Below are 15,068 nucleotides of genomic sequence, written 5' to 3' on the forward strand. Positions count from 1 at the left end.
GATTTTTTAAAAATGCAAACTGACACAGAAGTGGGGCAGACTGAACTGGGAGAAACCAAAATTGACAGAATCAGTTTCGTTTTGTGCTTCTATGTGGTGCAGAAGCAAAGCAGGAAAACCTCTGCATTTCAGATGGGCAACAAGCACACTACGATTGAAATGTGAAGGAACAAGTCTGCTAACCTAAAGTAGCCAGTCCAGACAAACTAGGAAATGTGGCTAAACTCTGAGAACAACTTGATCCGGTACAGTCAGCAATATTTACAAACAACCCAGGAATTTAGAATGTGCCAGAAACATTTCCATCAACTATGACTTCAACACAAGGGTCACAGGATCAAAAAAAGTTCAGGCTGGCAAGGTCACAGTCGCCCACTCTGTTACCTTGAGGGCAAGGCCCTTAATAAAGTCAGTTTCTAAAAAGAAATGCGTCTGGCCTCAAGGGGAGGTTTTATAAAAATTGATAGGACTGACTTTCAATGGATGTCCTTTCGCAAAGTGGTTCTGCAATGGTGAAGCAAGGCCCATGTTTCAGGTTTGAGCCATGGAACCGAAAAAAGGTTCCAGCCTGGTCTGATTTCCCCCTCAATTTTTTATTGGAAGAAAAGAGAAGGAAGGAAGGAAGGAAGGAAGGAAGGAAGGAAGGAAGGAAGGAAGGAGCAACAATAAAAATTGCCAGCTGACATTAGCCATAGTATTCCATCTACTCTGATTTAAACATATATAGGTCCGATCCCTTCCTGTATCCAGACCATAGTGTGCTACTGGCGGAGATATAACTAATGCATTTTAAAATGCATTTTTAAAAATCTAATGCATTTTATTTTAAAAATTGAAGTACAAGGGGGGTTACGTCCTGGGCGCCCACATGCATAACTGAAATTGTGAAAAGTGGGGAACACCCTCTAAAAAGCCTTCAAACACCCGTGTTTTTTTCCTGCTCTCTAGCTCTCTCTCCCACATTCTCCCCAATCCAGACCAAAATATCTGGAGTTGGAACTCTGGGGCCTAATGGAGGCCGAAGGACACGGAGGGAAGAGGCTGCAGCTCTCTCTCGCCATTTCTGGGGCTGAATTAAATTATTTATTTTTCCAGCTCCACGCAGATAAGCAGTTGCGCATGAGTCTATCGCGTGTAAGTGGGGGGAGACACCTGTATTTCTGTACTGCAATTCCACTAGGCTCTACAATACAATTAAAAATCAAACAGAACACTTAAATATGTCAAAGCCAGGCACAGCATCAGGAAAAACGATGGCGTGTTGCTTCCGAATGTGCTTTGAAATAGCAGGACCTTAATCTGCAGCCTTTATGGTCCAGCTCTCATTCCATAAAGAAGGACCATAAAGAAGGCTGATCGCCGAAGAATTGATGCTTTTGAATTATGGTGCTGGAGGAGACTTTTGAGAGTCCCCTGGGCTGCAAGAAGATCAAACCTACCCATTCTTAAGGAAATCAGCCCTGAGTGTTCACTGGAAGGACAGATCCTGAAGCTGAGGCTCCAATACTTTGGCCACCTCATGAGAAGAGAAGACTCCCTGGAAAAGACCCTGATGTTGGGAAAGATGGAGGGCACAAGGAGAAGGGGACGACAGAGGACGAGATTGTGGGACAGTGTTCTCGAAGCTACAAACATGGGTCTGACCAAACTGCGGGAGGCAGTGTAAGACAGGAGTGCCTGGCATGCTCTGGTCCAGGAGGTCACGAAGAGTTGGACATGACTAAACGACTAAACAACAACAAAGGAGCCTGAACTCCTTTGCTGAGAGGAGCTAAGAACATTTCCCTAGGAAGAGAATACTGCAACTTAGGTGCCAACCTAGAAAAGGCCCTGACCTGTGGTGCCCTCAGATGGCAGAGGGCCCCAGAAGATGACCTAGTTCTTATATTGGAAAAGGCAGGCCTTGTGGTATCCTGGCCCCTGACCAGGCGGCAGCACATAGATTCCAGATTACTCAGACTCCAGATTTGTTGACATTCTGCAGAGGAAGATGATGAAACCGCGAACTGTCAACTAGCTTTACGAAATGTAAATACTCCTTGCATATGATCAGTGAGATCCTGCACTGCTCAGTCTATGGCTATTTGCATAGGAAGGAACAGCCTGTCTTCCACAAATAATGTAAAACTCTGATCTGCACAGCTGAATACAATATTCTGTCCTTACATTATACTGTAAACACGGCTGCTGTATAGGACGTGGCTGAACAGGAACCAAAGGCAAAAACGGGCTTTTCGTTGCAATTCAATTAACGCCTCCACGCCTGTTCTGATTTCTGCAAATCTTGTTAATTTAGTGTTTCATTTTAAGAATTTGGAGGCGCTGCCCTGCCCTGCCGTACCATTCCTGAGAAGGAGCAGGGCGCTCCAAGGAAAGCCAGATATTTATCTTGTTGCAAAACTTTAAATGGCCCAATAGCAGCAGTGCTGCCCTCTCCAACGTCACATGGTAACAGGCAATTTTCACTGGATCGTCGCTTTTGCACAATGGCTAAAAAAAAAAAAGCACTTGTGACCTTTTTTCCAGTGTCTTAAGCAGGGAGGCTGCAACACATTGCCAAAACATATTGTTTGCTTTTCTCGCTAGCCGCTCGTTGCCTCGCTTTGCATTGCATTTCTGCAACATATTCCCACTGCTTGCGCCTAAGCTGCTACCTCCTTCTTCTGGGTGCCTTTACGGCGTGCCTTCGGGACACGGCGGCCTTCAAGAAACGGAGATCAGCTTCAAAAACAAATTGAAACAGAATGGGGGCGCGGGGAGGGAGCATTCCAAACCCGCGTTGCTCAACATTGCAGGATCAAAGTTTAGGTCTCCTGCCCCTTGAATTCCTGTTTAAATACAACATACGTTTGTCCCCTGAGGATTTGTTTATACTAGAGTTGTGGGTGTGACTTGCTTCTTGCTCGACTGCGAAGTTATTTGAGTTGCAATCATATCAGAAATACATTAACAGGCTGTGTGGTTACTGCATGGAACCCCATGCCTGTATCTCTCCCCTGCTTGCAGGATGGAACAGGCTAGACTCTGCTTTTTCTACACATTGCATTTAAAGCATGACATCTGCTGCTGAATGCAATGTGTTTGCCAGGACTGCTTAAAGCTGTTTGATTGCCTAACCGAGGATCACATGTAAATCTTATACATGTATTTATTTTATGGCTTACGTTTGTATCCTGCCCTCCTTAACTGTCTGTGACGAACGAATTTTAACATTGCTAATTTCATTGCGTTTTCGGCGGTGACTCTGTGATCCGCTTTATGGGCCTGGCATAGTTTGAAAGGCAGAACATACCGTATTTTTCGCTCTATAAGACACACTTTTCCCCTCCTAAAAAGTAAGGGGAAATGTGTGTGCGTCTTATGGGGCAAATGCAGGCTGTGCAGCTATCGCTGAAGCCAGAACAGCAAGAGGAATCGCTGTGCAGCGATCCCTCTTACTGTTCTGGCTTCTGGGATTCGGAATATTTGTTTTCTTGTTTTCCTCCTCCAAAAACTAGGTGTGTCTTGTGGTCTGATGCGTCTTATAGAGCGAAAAATACAGTAACTGACATGAACTTTCAGAAGTCCAAACACTTTGTAGAGAAGGCTGCCCAATTATTTGAAAGCCTTGTGTAAAGCTGGTTGTGGGAGCCCCAAATTGATCCACACTTATTTTCAATCCTACTCGGAAGTATGTCACATGCATGTGCTGAGCCCCTCAAAAGTTGGGCGGAACCCAGCACATGTCATCAGGTGCCATATTGCTTGGCTTCTTATTGCAATTCTGAAGAGGGTCTCTGGCCTTCGTGCTGATGTGGTTCACACAGATGCCTCCCTCCTCCCTCCACGCCACATCACTGTAAAGTTGCGATGGCTACTTCATGCAAATAGACACCAAGATGTTTTCATTAATTCAAGAAGCATTAGTCCAAGAAAGGTGAAAAACATGTCCACCCCTCAGCCATCCATGACAGCACTCTGTAGACAGCAGTGCATGGAAATGAGATTTGTTCCTTTGTCAGGACAGCATTGGCCCAATCCAGTGTTTCCCAAACTTGGGTCTCTGCCTGTTTTTGGACTACAACTCCCATCACCCCTAGCTAGCAAGATCGGTGGTCAGGGATGATGGGAATTGTAGTCTGAAAAAAGTTGGAAACACAGGTTTCAGAAACACTGCTCTAATTCCTTCAGCCACATACAAACAGCAGGGCAAAGCAGGGAATCATTGGAAGGCTGGCTGCTTTGGGGAAATAAGGAAGGAAACTTGTGGCAACAGGCACAGACATTCCAGACATCCTGATTCTATCTGACCCTGGAGATATAATACCAAAAAAAGAGAGAAAAGCTGAATCCACAAAGGGCATGTTGCCAGATTAAGGCTGTTACTTAGAAAATATCACTGCAGCAATGAAAGAAGTCTAGCTTTCAACAGGTGGAAGTTGGTGGGCTTTAAGGGCAGAAAATGGAAGAATATAATCCAAATTATTGAGGTAGAAAGGAGGGTGGATTCTCTTATGTGTAAACTTCACCCCTCCTGGTAACAAATTGAGAAAGCACCCCACTCACTAGTGGTCCCACCCGATTTTACTATAGTACAGTCAGTAGAGTATTCTCAAGTTCCCATGTTACAGTTAGAACTTGTGATGAAAGCCAGAGAAGGTGCAGACAGAACACGTTGGCTGAGACAGAACTCAGGCAATTCTTTTCCAGATCTGGAGAACCGACCACATTGCAAAGAATAGGGAGATTAATGCCTTCTGCAGCTATCTCCTGGGGGACAGGCCTTTTCCACGCAGTTAGAGTTGATGCACAGCTGAAATCTGACATACTTGGTTCCAATACGGATTTTTGGCACCATCTAGTGACAGGCTGAAAGTAAGACTAACTGTTCCTCAAACCACTTCAACTCTGTGACACATATGGACGAGTACAGCTACTCTGAATGATTTTTGTTCTGAAAATGATCACCCTACTCACCTGGTTGACAAACACGGCCAAACATCCGGTACAGGGCTGATCTGAGACACCACCGTGCAACTTTCCGAAGGCAACACAATCTTCATGGAGTAAGATACACAAGAACTTTTCACGGGGTGGTGACAAATATCCAGCTCCATGTAGAGATAAGGAAAGAGTGTTTGAAGATTGTGATTGGAGAGCTACTTCTGGTTGTAGCTGGGTAAGCAGATAGCTCTCTTGTACGGCCGATCTCTCTCCAGCCAAAGTAGCCTTTGCTAAACTCAGCAGGGTGGAGTCAAGTTTTGGTAGATGCAAATGCTGCGGGAAACTGAATTTACTGATGATCCATTTGTAAACAGCACTGGGAATATCTTAGCACAGGTTATCTTTAACATATTGCTATGCTTTTGTTAAGTTTGAGGTTTTTTCTTTTCCCTCTCGGTTGTTCTTTGGGTGAGATGATGATGTAATTTAGCTACATTTCTCTGATGTGTCATGGCCGGAGTGGGGAACATGTGGCTCTTCCGATGTTGTTGAACTACAACTCTCATAAACTCTGACAGTTGGCCACGCTTGCTAGGAATGATGACTCCTGGTTGTTGGCATCCATCTGTCTCAAGAGACAATGGAGCAAAGTCAGGAGCAAAGTCCATCTGTCTCAAGAGACAATGGAACAAAGTCCAGCCGCTGGAGAATCACAATGCCTGCTGTGGCTGTAGAGACTGGTAACTCGTAACTGCTGCTTCCTGCATTGTTTGTGCTGTGTTAGCAGTGCCGAAGTGATCTTTCTGGGGCATAAGCCTGGGCGGTGTGCATGGAGGTCCTGTGTAGCGATAGTTTAGCAAAATCTGGAGGGCATAAGGTTCCCCACTGAAGTGATTTCTTGACAAAGCTCAAATTACATGATTGTAGAAATCACGGCAATTATATACAGTATATGCAGCCAGATCATGAACTGTATTTTCTCTGCAATGAAATGGTGATGTTGGTGCCTTTACGTATGGCATAGCGACAAAACATTAGTACGGATCAATAATGGTAAGAGACAAAGACAGAAATTCAGGATTGGAGCAGAATGTCTCCCACCCAACCCCTACACAAAACTCTGGAAACAAATGACTTGGAAGGCAGCGAGAGCGTGTCAAATCGACTTCTACCACACTTCAGGGTGAAGACAGGCGGACATTCTTAATCCAATATGGTTGAAATTAAATAGATGGTTGTTCTCTGGGCTGCTGTAAACAGCAGCTGTGCAAAGCTGGGGAATTCCGTGATTCTCCCCCAAGGAAATCATTCAGACTCTAACAAAGTGATGATGAATGCTACTTGGAGAGATTCTCATTCTGCTTTGCTGATTGCACACAATTTCCATGCCCCAAATCAAGGGCACACCCCACCCTCGCTGCAATTCCACATATCCCCACCTGCAAAGTCAGTAGCAGGGGAAAGCAGCCAAGACGTTGAGGAGGAGACGGAAGCAAACACCCAGCAATTTAAAGTTCCTTCTCTTCTTGGCTGCTCGAGAACAAGGGGGAAAGTTATCAGGAGGGTGAGCCAACAGCGGTGTGCTTTCCTTGCCAGGATCACGAGGGCAAGAGAGGTCTGAAAGCAAACTTTTCCAACCATGGGCATCCAAACCAGCAGTCAGAACTGAGAGTTGCTATAGGAATATGGGGGAAATAATTTGCCATAGCACTAGGCAATCATTCCATTAGCCAAGCATTTCAGCATGACAGATGACACATGGAATACCCCCTTTTCCTCCCAGCTGTTCTGAAGATTCTCCTGACTCTCCCAAATCCAATGGGGGGGGGGAGCTCGAGAAGGGGGGGGGAAGCCCTGTTGTGCTAGCAGAAGTCCTTGCACAGGCTTCCAATAGCAGGCCTTGTTAGCTGATTCCTACCTGTTATATGTAATGCATCTCATTTAGGTATTAACCAGACCTAACACCGACCTAGTTAGGTTAAAAACTGGTAATAAGATGGACTATTGTGTCAGTCAACTGGTTGTTGTTGGTTTTTTTAAAAAGCAAAGCAGTTACCACCAAGGGATGGGGCAGAAATGCACCTTGCATTTCTGGTTTGCATTTTAATGTGAATAGTTTTCATTTTAATGTTAACCTGCCTGATTTGCAACTCCTAATGCAATACGTAATCTGAAACGCAGCTCTCCTTTGAAATTCGGACTCCTCTGAATTTTGTGATGCAGTTCCACAACAAAAGGGGGGGGGGGGCAAAAATGTGGATATTAGGGGAAAGAGTGTGTAGAATGTCTACTATAATGAAAGTCACATAGAAATACATTAGGGGAAATTGCAGGCAAATAAAAGCGTCGATTTGGAGAAATTCACACTAAAATGCGGATGAATTTCTGTGGAGACTTTCTAAAACTGAAACTGCAATCCAATGTGGGCAGGTGGTGAACTTGTGAATGGAACAAGAAAGGTGAGAGAAACCAAAACGGATTCATCTATCCCCATCAGCATGTATTTTAATTAGGCATTCCCTCCCCTCCTCTCAGCAGCCAGAAGCCTCACAGCCAGACCTTTCAGGGATGAACATGGACCAGTGGTACCAAATTGTTTGGGAAACCACCTTAGTAGAAAAGCTAACCGTTATGTGCACCGGCGTGGTTGCTTGAGAGCGAACAGGCTAGACCCCCACTGGTCTTTTCAAAGGTTTTATTATCGGTGCAAAAACATCCACAATGCAGGGCGTCTCAATTCCATGTCTTGCTCAGTCACTAGCAGAATCTGGGAGTGGGCGGTCCTTAAACTTTCCCCAGCAGAGTAGTCTCTTGACCCCCATCCTACGCCTTCCCTCTCTGTGCGTAAACCTACTGTGCAGAGAGGGCGTGGGCAAAGGGGGACCTGCCTCCCCCCTGCTTTGTTCATGTTCGGTGCTGTGGCTCCCCCTTGCATCCTCCGAGCCCTGCACCCCTTCCCCACTGGAGGCGTGGCTTCGCTCCTCCGCGGAGGAAGTGCTGCTTCTCACGATCTTTGGAGGCTCCCTGTAACCCAACTGCCTTTCCACCTCTCGCCTCTGAGCTGATGGCAGTTCCCCTGACAGTAACCAATAAATTGACATGGGGACAAATAGAAGAGGACGCCTTCACCCCAATATGGCTCCCATTTATCACATACATAGCCCAACAAGACAACAAGAACCCACCGACAGCATACGAATCCATCTGGCTTACCTGACCCAACAAGCCTCAACAAGACCCAACAAACCTCATTGTAGCCAAACACAACCAACCAACCACACCCTGGGCCCCCAACCTCTCTCACTACCAAGGAAACGGAACATGCAAACAGAAAAAGAACCTATCTAGTTGACGCTGACACAACCCCCCCCCCACATGCTGCAAAAAATATAAATTTCACTACCACCCTTCCTTTGCCCCCCTCTTCATCCTGACCTTACACTGTATAAAAGGTAAAGGGACCGAGCAACGGGAGCTCACCCCGTCACGGGGATTCGAACCGCTGACCTTCTGATCAGCAAGTCCTAGTCTCTGTGGTTTAACCCACAGCGCCACCCGCGTCTGTATACTCAACACTAATGTCTCATAAAAAATGTAACTGATCTGTAGAAAACACTGTACAGCTTGAAAAGAGCGACAAGGCATGTAGTTTTGTAAACCAAGAAAATCTTTATTTTATTTTTTTTAATTGGGCATTCCCTCACAAATAAATGTCATGTGAACAGCATGCTCTTTATCTTACTTGCTGGTCATAGTTGAAAGCTGGGTAAGTGTGACCCGACAGCAGGTGCTTGCAGACACAGAGTCATGATGACTGACAGACGACGTGTGTGTGTGGCGTGGTTGGGATGGCGGTGATTGATAGCATCCAGTCACCTCTGGTCACTCAAGCCAATAGTCTCGGCCAGCTCCAAGATTCTCCTGCCAACCTAGCAGTTCGAAAGCACATCAAAGTGCAAGTAGATAAATAGGTACCGCTCTGGCGGGAAGGTAAACGGCGTTTCCGTGCGCTGCTCTGGTTCGCCAGAAGCAGCTTAGTCATGCTGGCCACATGACCTGGAAGCTGTACGCCGGCTCCCTTGGCCAATAAAGCGAGATGAGCGCCGCAACCCCAGAGTCGGCCACGACTGGACCGAATGGTCAGGGGTCCCTTTACCTTTTAGCTCCAAGATTAATTGCCGAATTCGCAATGCCTGGGTTGGGTGATGCCCTGAAGCATCTTTCTCTGACTTCAATCTCCTGCGTAGGCTACCATTTTTTGGTCAGACGTGGCACCTGGCAACTTAAAGCCATGCATCTGGTCATTTTAAGATTTGTTATCTGGTCATCATAGGCAGCTTAGAAGCTTCAACCAGTGCACAGTGAGGTTCTTTGTCTCCTAAAATGGGAGGGATGCTGAGAGCATATTACACATGTGCTCCTGTTGAATTTCTTATCCAATTCAAGGCTCTGTTGTTGATCTTCTAAAGCCCTAAAACAGTCTAGACACTTTCGGGACCATTACCTAGGCTACTTCACAATCCCAGGGTGATCAAAGCTGCCCCTGTAACGATTCCATGTTCAAACAGCTAAAATGCACCGAGAAGTATCTTCTGTTTATGGAACACCCACTTCCAGGAAAACTGGCTGCTTTCCAAGCGAGAGCATATTTCAGAAGCTTATCTCTTTGTGCTGGCTTGTGTGGGTCAGGGATAAGCTGATGAATTGTCATGTAATTTTAGTGCCTGAAAACTGATTTTGTTTATATTGTTCGCAGGTTTAAATGCTTTTTCCATTCGCCAGCCCCAGCCTTCTGGGATGGCATTAAAATAAACAAATTAAATGGATGAAAAAGGCCGGGGTCTTTATTTGAACTCCTGTTATGCAAGCAAGTTGACGTAACCATTGACTTCCTGAACTATATGGGAACGGTATCTAGCAGTGTACTTCTACCGGAAAAGAACCCTAGCCTGCTCTCAGGAAAGCTAATAGGCTTTGGCTCTTCATTTTGTTGCTGGATGTTTATAGCCGTATGCTGACTGCATTTTCCTTCCCCTAATGGACAGAATAAGCCCCTGTTGAAACTCAAAGAGCAGGAGTGGAACAGAAGAGTCAAAAGCAACCATACAACTCTTAATTTCCGACTTACCTTTAAAAGCATTTGTTCTTTAGCTATTAATTAAGGCATCCAAAGATTTGTTTTGTCCAGGGCTTATATTTTCAGGTCTTCCATTTATACCATTTATTTAGTCTAATTGAAGTTTAATTGAAATTTCCTCTTAGTACAAGATGGGAGAGGGGAGAGCGGCATACGATTCTTCATGCTGAGGTCAAAAATAATGAGTGTGTCGTTTGTTTTCAAGGGTAGTCGTGTTGTGAAGTCAAAGTCTAAAGCAAAGTACATTGATTTACAGGAAATTGCTCACTTCCATATATGCTAGTCATTTACAAATGTATTTAGAGGGCCCCTTGAACGCTGATAAGCTTTGCACTAGTAGTGCCAAATCTGCTTCCAATAACGTCAGTGCCTCTTTAGAAATTGGTTATGCCCACTGCTGGTATTCAAAGTTCAGAAAAACATTTTATTTACTACATCCTACAGCGGACAAAGGCAAAACTTCCACTGTTCCAACAGCTGGGAGGCTCTGTACAGAAACACATCTAAGCCAAAGAAAGTGGGGAAAACATTCTTTATTTCCCCTGAAGCCTATTATTAATTTTATCGTCATCGTTATTATCATCCTCCTGACCTCCCCAGATTAAAAGCTATTCATTGGCTTACGAAAGTGAAGCTGATCAGGTCTACGACACTGATGCTAAATTAAACTGGTACTCTGTGCACTGCAAAATGAGCGGAAAGATCCAACGAATTAGCAGTTGTGGCGACAGTACCCAAACGGTGCATTGATGCCAGTTGGATGGCACTATTAACATAAAACAGTGTCCACATAACCCCACAGTTGTGTTTTGATGGTGGAAATGCACCCTATTCCTTGTGAGCTAATCCTGGGAGCAGTAAGAGCTAAGGGAGTTCACCCCGATCGAAAATAATTTTTTAAAAATTGGAATGGATTCCATGAAGCAGCACATGTTCATATCCCTTTCGGAACAAATCATTGGAACCAACCAGCTCTAGGTGTACCAGCAACAAGTGGAAGAAATTACCGTATATTTTGCACCATAACACTCACTTTTTTCCTCCTAGAAAGTAAAGGGAAATGTTTGTGCATGTTATGGAGCGAATGCCTGCGGGTGGCGGGGGGGGGGGATCTGCTGCAGTCGTGAGCAGAGGATCCATGGTTCCTCTTCCTTCCCTCCTCCATGGTTACAAAGCATGGATCCACATGGATCCTCAGGATTTTTGCATTGGGCTACTCCAAACTCACTGTCAGATCACATGTCTGTGGCCACAGCATGAACCACAAAAATCATATATCCACTATTTCATTTACAATATTTTTTTTCTTGTTTTCCTCCTCTAAAAACTATGTGCGTGTTATGGTCTGGTGCGTGTTATAGAGCGAAAAATATGGTATATTTTTTACTTTTAAGTAGTATTACTTATTAAAGTGAATTTCCTGACATTCTAAATTTTGTAGCTACCCATGTGTGTTTTCCCACAGGTGCCTAAACTAGCACTTACCAGGTTACCTTCCTAAGATTTTTTAATAGTTTTTCCAGACATATTAGACACACAGTTATGTGTTTTATTTACTTTAATCGTTGATCCGGTGCATGAAACATTTGTTAGTTCATTTGATCAGGTTTAAAGACAATTGGAAGTACCCAACCCATAAATTAAATTAAAATACCGACTGCAGATTTCTCTGTGTTCAACAACCCTAGAAACGTAATTGATATTAACAGTACAATTCTATGCATGAAGCAAGCCCCAATGAGTTCAACAGGAACATACCCCAGGTAATTGTGTACAGGACTGCAACTAAGGCTATCTTTCATCTTTAGCAGATGAGGCGCCTGGGTACAAATATCCACCCAGCGCCCCAAATTACCACTGATGGGGGGGGCGAAGCTGCACACTGCCGGCCATGGGGGGGCCACAACTCTTCCCCATGCCGCTTGGGAGAGCGATCCCCACAGAGGCTTGGGAGGGAAATTGCGTGCCTGCCAGTCATATAGTTGGCAGGGCCCAGCTTCCATCCTAAGCCTCTGCGGGGATCGCTCTCCTCCTGCTGAGGCTTGGGAGGCAAGTTGCATGCTTGCCAGCCATATGGTTGACGGGGCGCAGCTGGCATGCATGCAGGGAAAGGGGAAGCCGCCGGCAAAGCTGCGCAGCTCCCCCACTGGCTGGAGTGCCCCTGAGAGGCCAGCGCCCTGGCGCAATGCACCACTAAGCCCTATGAGAAAGACGGCTCTGACTACAACCAAGAGGATCAAGGGTCATTATTGCAGGGGGTTGGACTAGATCAGTGTTTCCCAACCTTTGGTCTCTAGCTGTTTTTGGACTACACTTCCCATCATCCCTAACCACTGGTCTTGCTCGCTAAGTATGATGGGAGTTGTAGTCCAAAAACAGCTGGAGACCCAAGGTTGAGAAACACTGGACTAGATTACTCTCGGGGTCCCTTCCGACTCTACAAAACTATGATTCTATAAAATGATCAATGGAAGACCCTCAGGGGAATGGTGTTGTTGTTTTTATTCACTTTTTCCAATCAGTACAAACACCAAACTAAAAAGACACGTACCCTCAGAGGAATGGTATTTGCCAGGCCGGTTAACTTTCAGGTTTCTTAAAGTCAGGTTTGTATACACACCTTCCTGATTCTCCACGATGCAATAGTCGCCGATGTGGATATCATGAGGTGTCACAGACCAATGTGGATCTGATGGGAGCACGGCTTGCTTACATTATTAACAGTGCATTGAGTTCTACTGCGTTCAACAGGACTTACTCCCAGGCAACCATCAACTGGGTAACGGATACATGGCAAAAACCTAATAGTATTTAGCCAGTGATATAAATTAGATCTTCAAAGATTAGACTTGGGTTTTTATTTTTGCTACGATTATCCATGACAGAAGGCAACGCATCGAAGCATCCACACATTTGTCCCTTATCCAATCCAAACCGTCTCCTTTTGTTCGCAACGCTGATATCTCTTCCTCCAAACTGTTAGTGGAAGAATGGTGGAACAAAACCCAGTATTGACTAAATCACTAGAACTTGGAAGCTTTTTGGGTGTACACGATTAATCATAAAAAAAAATTAACGGGGATTTTCTTTCTTTCCCAAAGAAGCCCTTTTCATGTTTATAACAACATGAAAATAATTTAGTATCTGAAAATTCCTCTTGCCTCTGTCTACCAATATCTCTACAGTACTGCACATAATAAGGCAGCAGAAATCCCGTTCAAGTCAATGGGATCTCATCAGACGAACTTTGTACATAGCTGTAGCCCAAGCATACATCCACCCAAACTTCCACCAAGATTTCAAAAACAGAAAGAAATAGCCATTGCCTATCTTGTACTTGCATGAAAATATTCTGACCTTAAACAGTGAGAAACTCCATTTTGGCTAAGGTTAGGAGAGAAGTGCTTGAACCTGGTGAGGAGACCTGGGCAATATCATTTCTGGATCTTTATAGCCATTGTCTGGATTCATTACAGCTGAATATACTTCGCTATAGGCTCTGCAGACTAGTTCCGTGGACAGTTTTATTATCTGCTGTCTAAAACAAAACAAAAACACAGTGTTGAGAACAAAATATCTCTTTGCATACAGTAGTGCCCCGCAAGACGAAAGCCTCGCAAGACGAATAACTCGCTAGACGAAAGAGTTTTCCGTTTTTGAGGTGCTTCGCAAGACGAATTTCCCTATGGGCTTGCGAAAACGTCTTGCGAGTTCTTGCGAGTTTTTTTCTTCCCCCCCTTTTTCTAAGCCGCTAATAGCGCTAATCTGCTAAGTCGCTAATAGCTGTGCTTCGCAAGACGAAAAAACCGCTAGACGAAGAGACTCGCGGAATGAATTAATTTCGTCTTGCGAGGCACCACTGTACTTCTGAACCTTTGCAGAAATTAGTACAGTCAAACCTCAAATCCTGAACGCCTCCATTTTGGAACGTTTTGGATCCCCAATCCCGCAAACCTGGAAGTAAGTGTTCCGGTTTTTGAATGTTTTTCGGAAGCTGAATGTCTGGTGTGCAGGAAGCTCCTGTAACCAATTGGAAGCCGTGCCTCGGTTGTCGAACATTTTGGAAGCTGAACGGGCTTCTGGAACAGATTATGTTCAACAACCAAGGTTTGGGTAAGAAAGTGCCAGTGCCCTTTCCTCCCCAAAAGCTACTGTGGGAGAACTCTGAGCAAGGGGGCTTCTCTGGCAGACCTGGGAATCAGAGGGCAGACTGCAGTGAGGGAGGAAAGTGCAGGAAGGAGGGAGAACTGGGAGACCCACAAACTCTCTTGAGCCCAATTGCTTTATTTCAGCTGCAAAGCACTGCTGATTGCCATTGGAAAGAAAGCAAAATCATCTCCCACCCCAATGGATTTTCATAGCTCTCCATTTTTTAAAATCACAGGGATGGAATTTGGGCTTCAAGTTTTAACCCAGGAATAATGGCAGATGAAGGTGATGGATTATATGGAACTGGCGGAAATGACTGGCAGAATCCGAGACCAGGGAGAAGAGTTGGTGGAAGAAGACTGGAAGAAATTTAAAGTTTATCTACAGAAATATTGTAAAATTAAGGAATGTTAGAAGGATGTTGGAATGAAGTAATGTGGTTTTAGCAGAAATGATATAAAGGATTAAGTAAAAATGGATTGTTAATTGGTGAAAGATGAGAATGTAAAATTACAGTATATTAAGATAAAATATTAGGATAAAAACAAAGCTGGAAAGGATTTGCTGAAATATCTAACTGAACTAGAATACAAAAAAGGGAGATGTGAGGAGGTCAAGGAAATAAGTAAAGTAAAGAAAGTTATGTAAAGGTTTGATTTGTTTGGGTTTTTTTGTCTTTTGTTTTCTGTGAGGATGCTTGTTCTTATGTATTGGGGTTTTTTTTTTAAATGGAAATTTTTCTATTTTTCTATTTCTCTCTTTGTAACCTTTAAAATCTTAATAAGAATCTATTGAAAGAAAAAGAAGGGGGAAAAAAGGAATTTGGGCTTCAAGTTTTCAGCCGTTAATTGATATGATT

At 44.4% G+C, this 15,068-nt stretch overlaps 1 protein-coding gene across 2 annotated transcripts in view; it reads right to left on the minus strand.

Moving 5' to 3' along the window:
• Nucleotides 1-10,112: 10,112 nt before the first annotated feature.
• Nucleotides 10,113-15,068, minus strand: part of COG6 (component of oligomeric golgi complex 6) — a 40,228-nt gene continuing 35,272 nt past the window's right edge. The window contains exons 19-20 of one of the 2 annotated variants that reach the window (XM_081855559.1): nucleotides 13,418-13,598; nucleotides 10,113-10,290 (exon numbers count right to left, since the gene is read on the minus strand). In XM_081855559.1, the coding sequence (XP_081711685.1) occupies nucleotides 13,451-13,598 (148 nt within the window). In that variant the 3' untranslated portion in view covers nucleotides 10,113-10,290; nucleotides 13,418-13,450. Of the gene's footprint in view, nucleotides 10,291-11,600; nucleotides 12,345-12,496; nucleotides 13,599-15,068 lie in introns of those variants that run through there. The other variant, XR_014154876.1, reaches the window with a different exon arrangement.

This window comes from Podarcis erhardii (assembly GCF_964252035.2).
Source record: "Podarcis erhardii genome assembly, chromosome: 3".
NCBI lineage: Eukaryota > Metazoa > Chordata > Lepidosauria > Squamata > Lacertidae > Podarcis > Podarcis erhardii.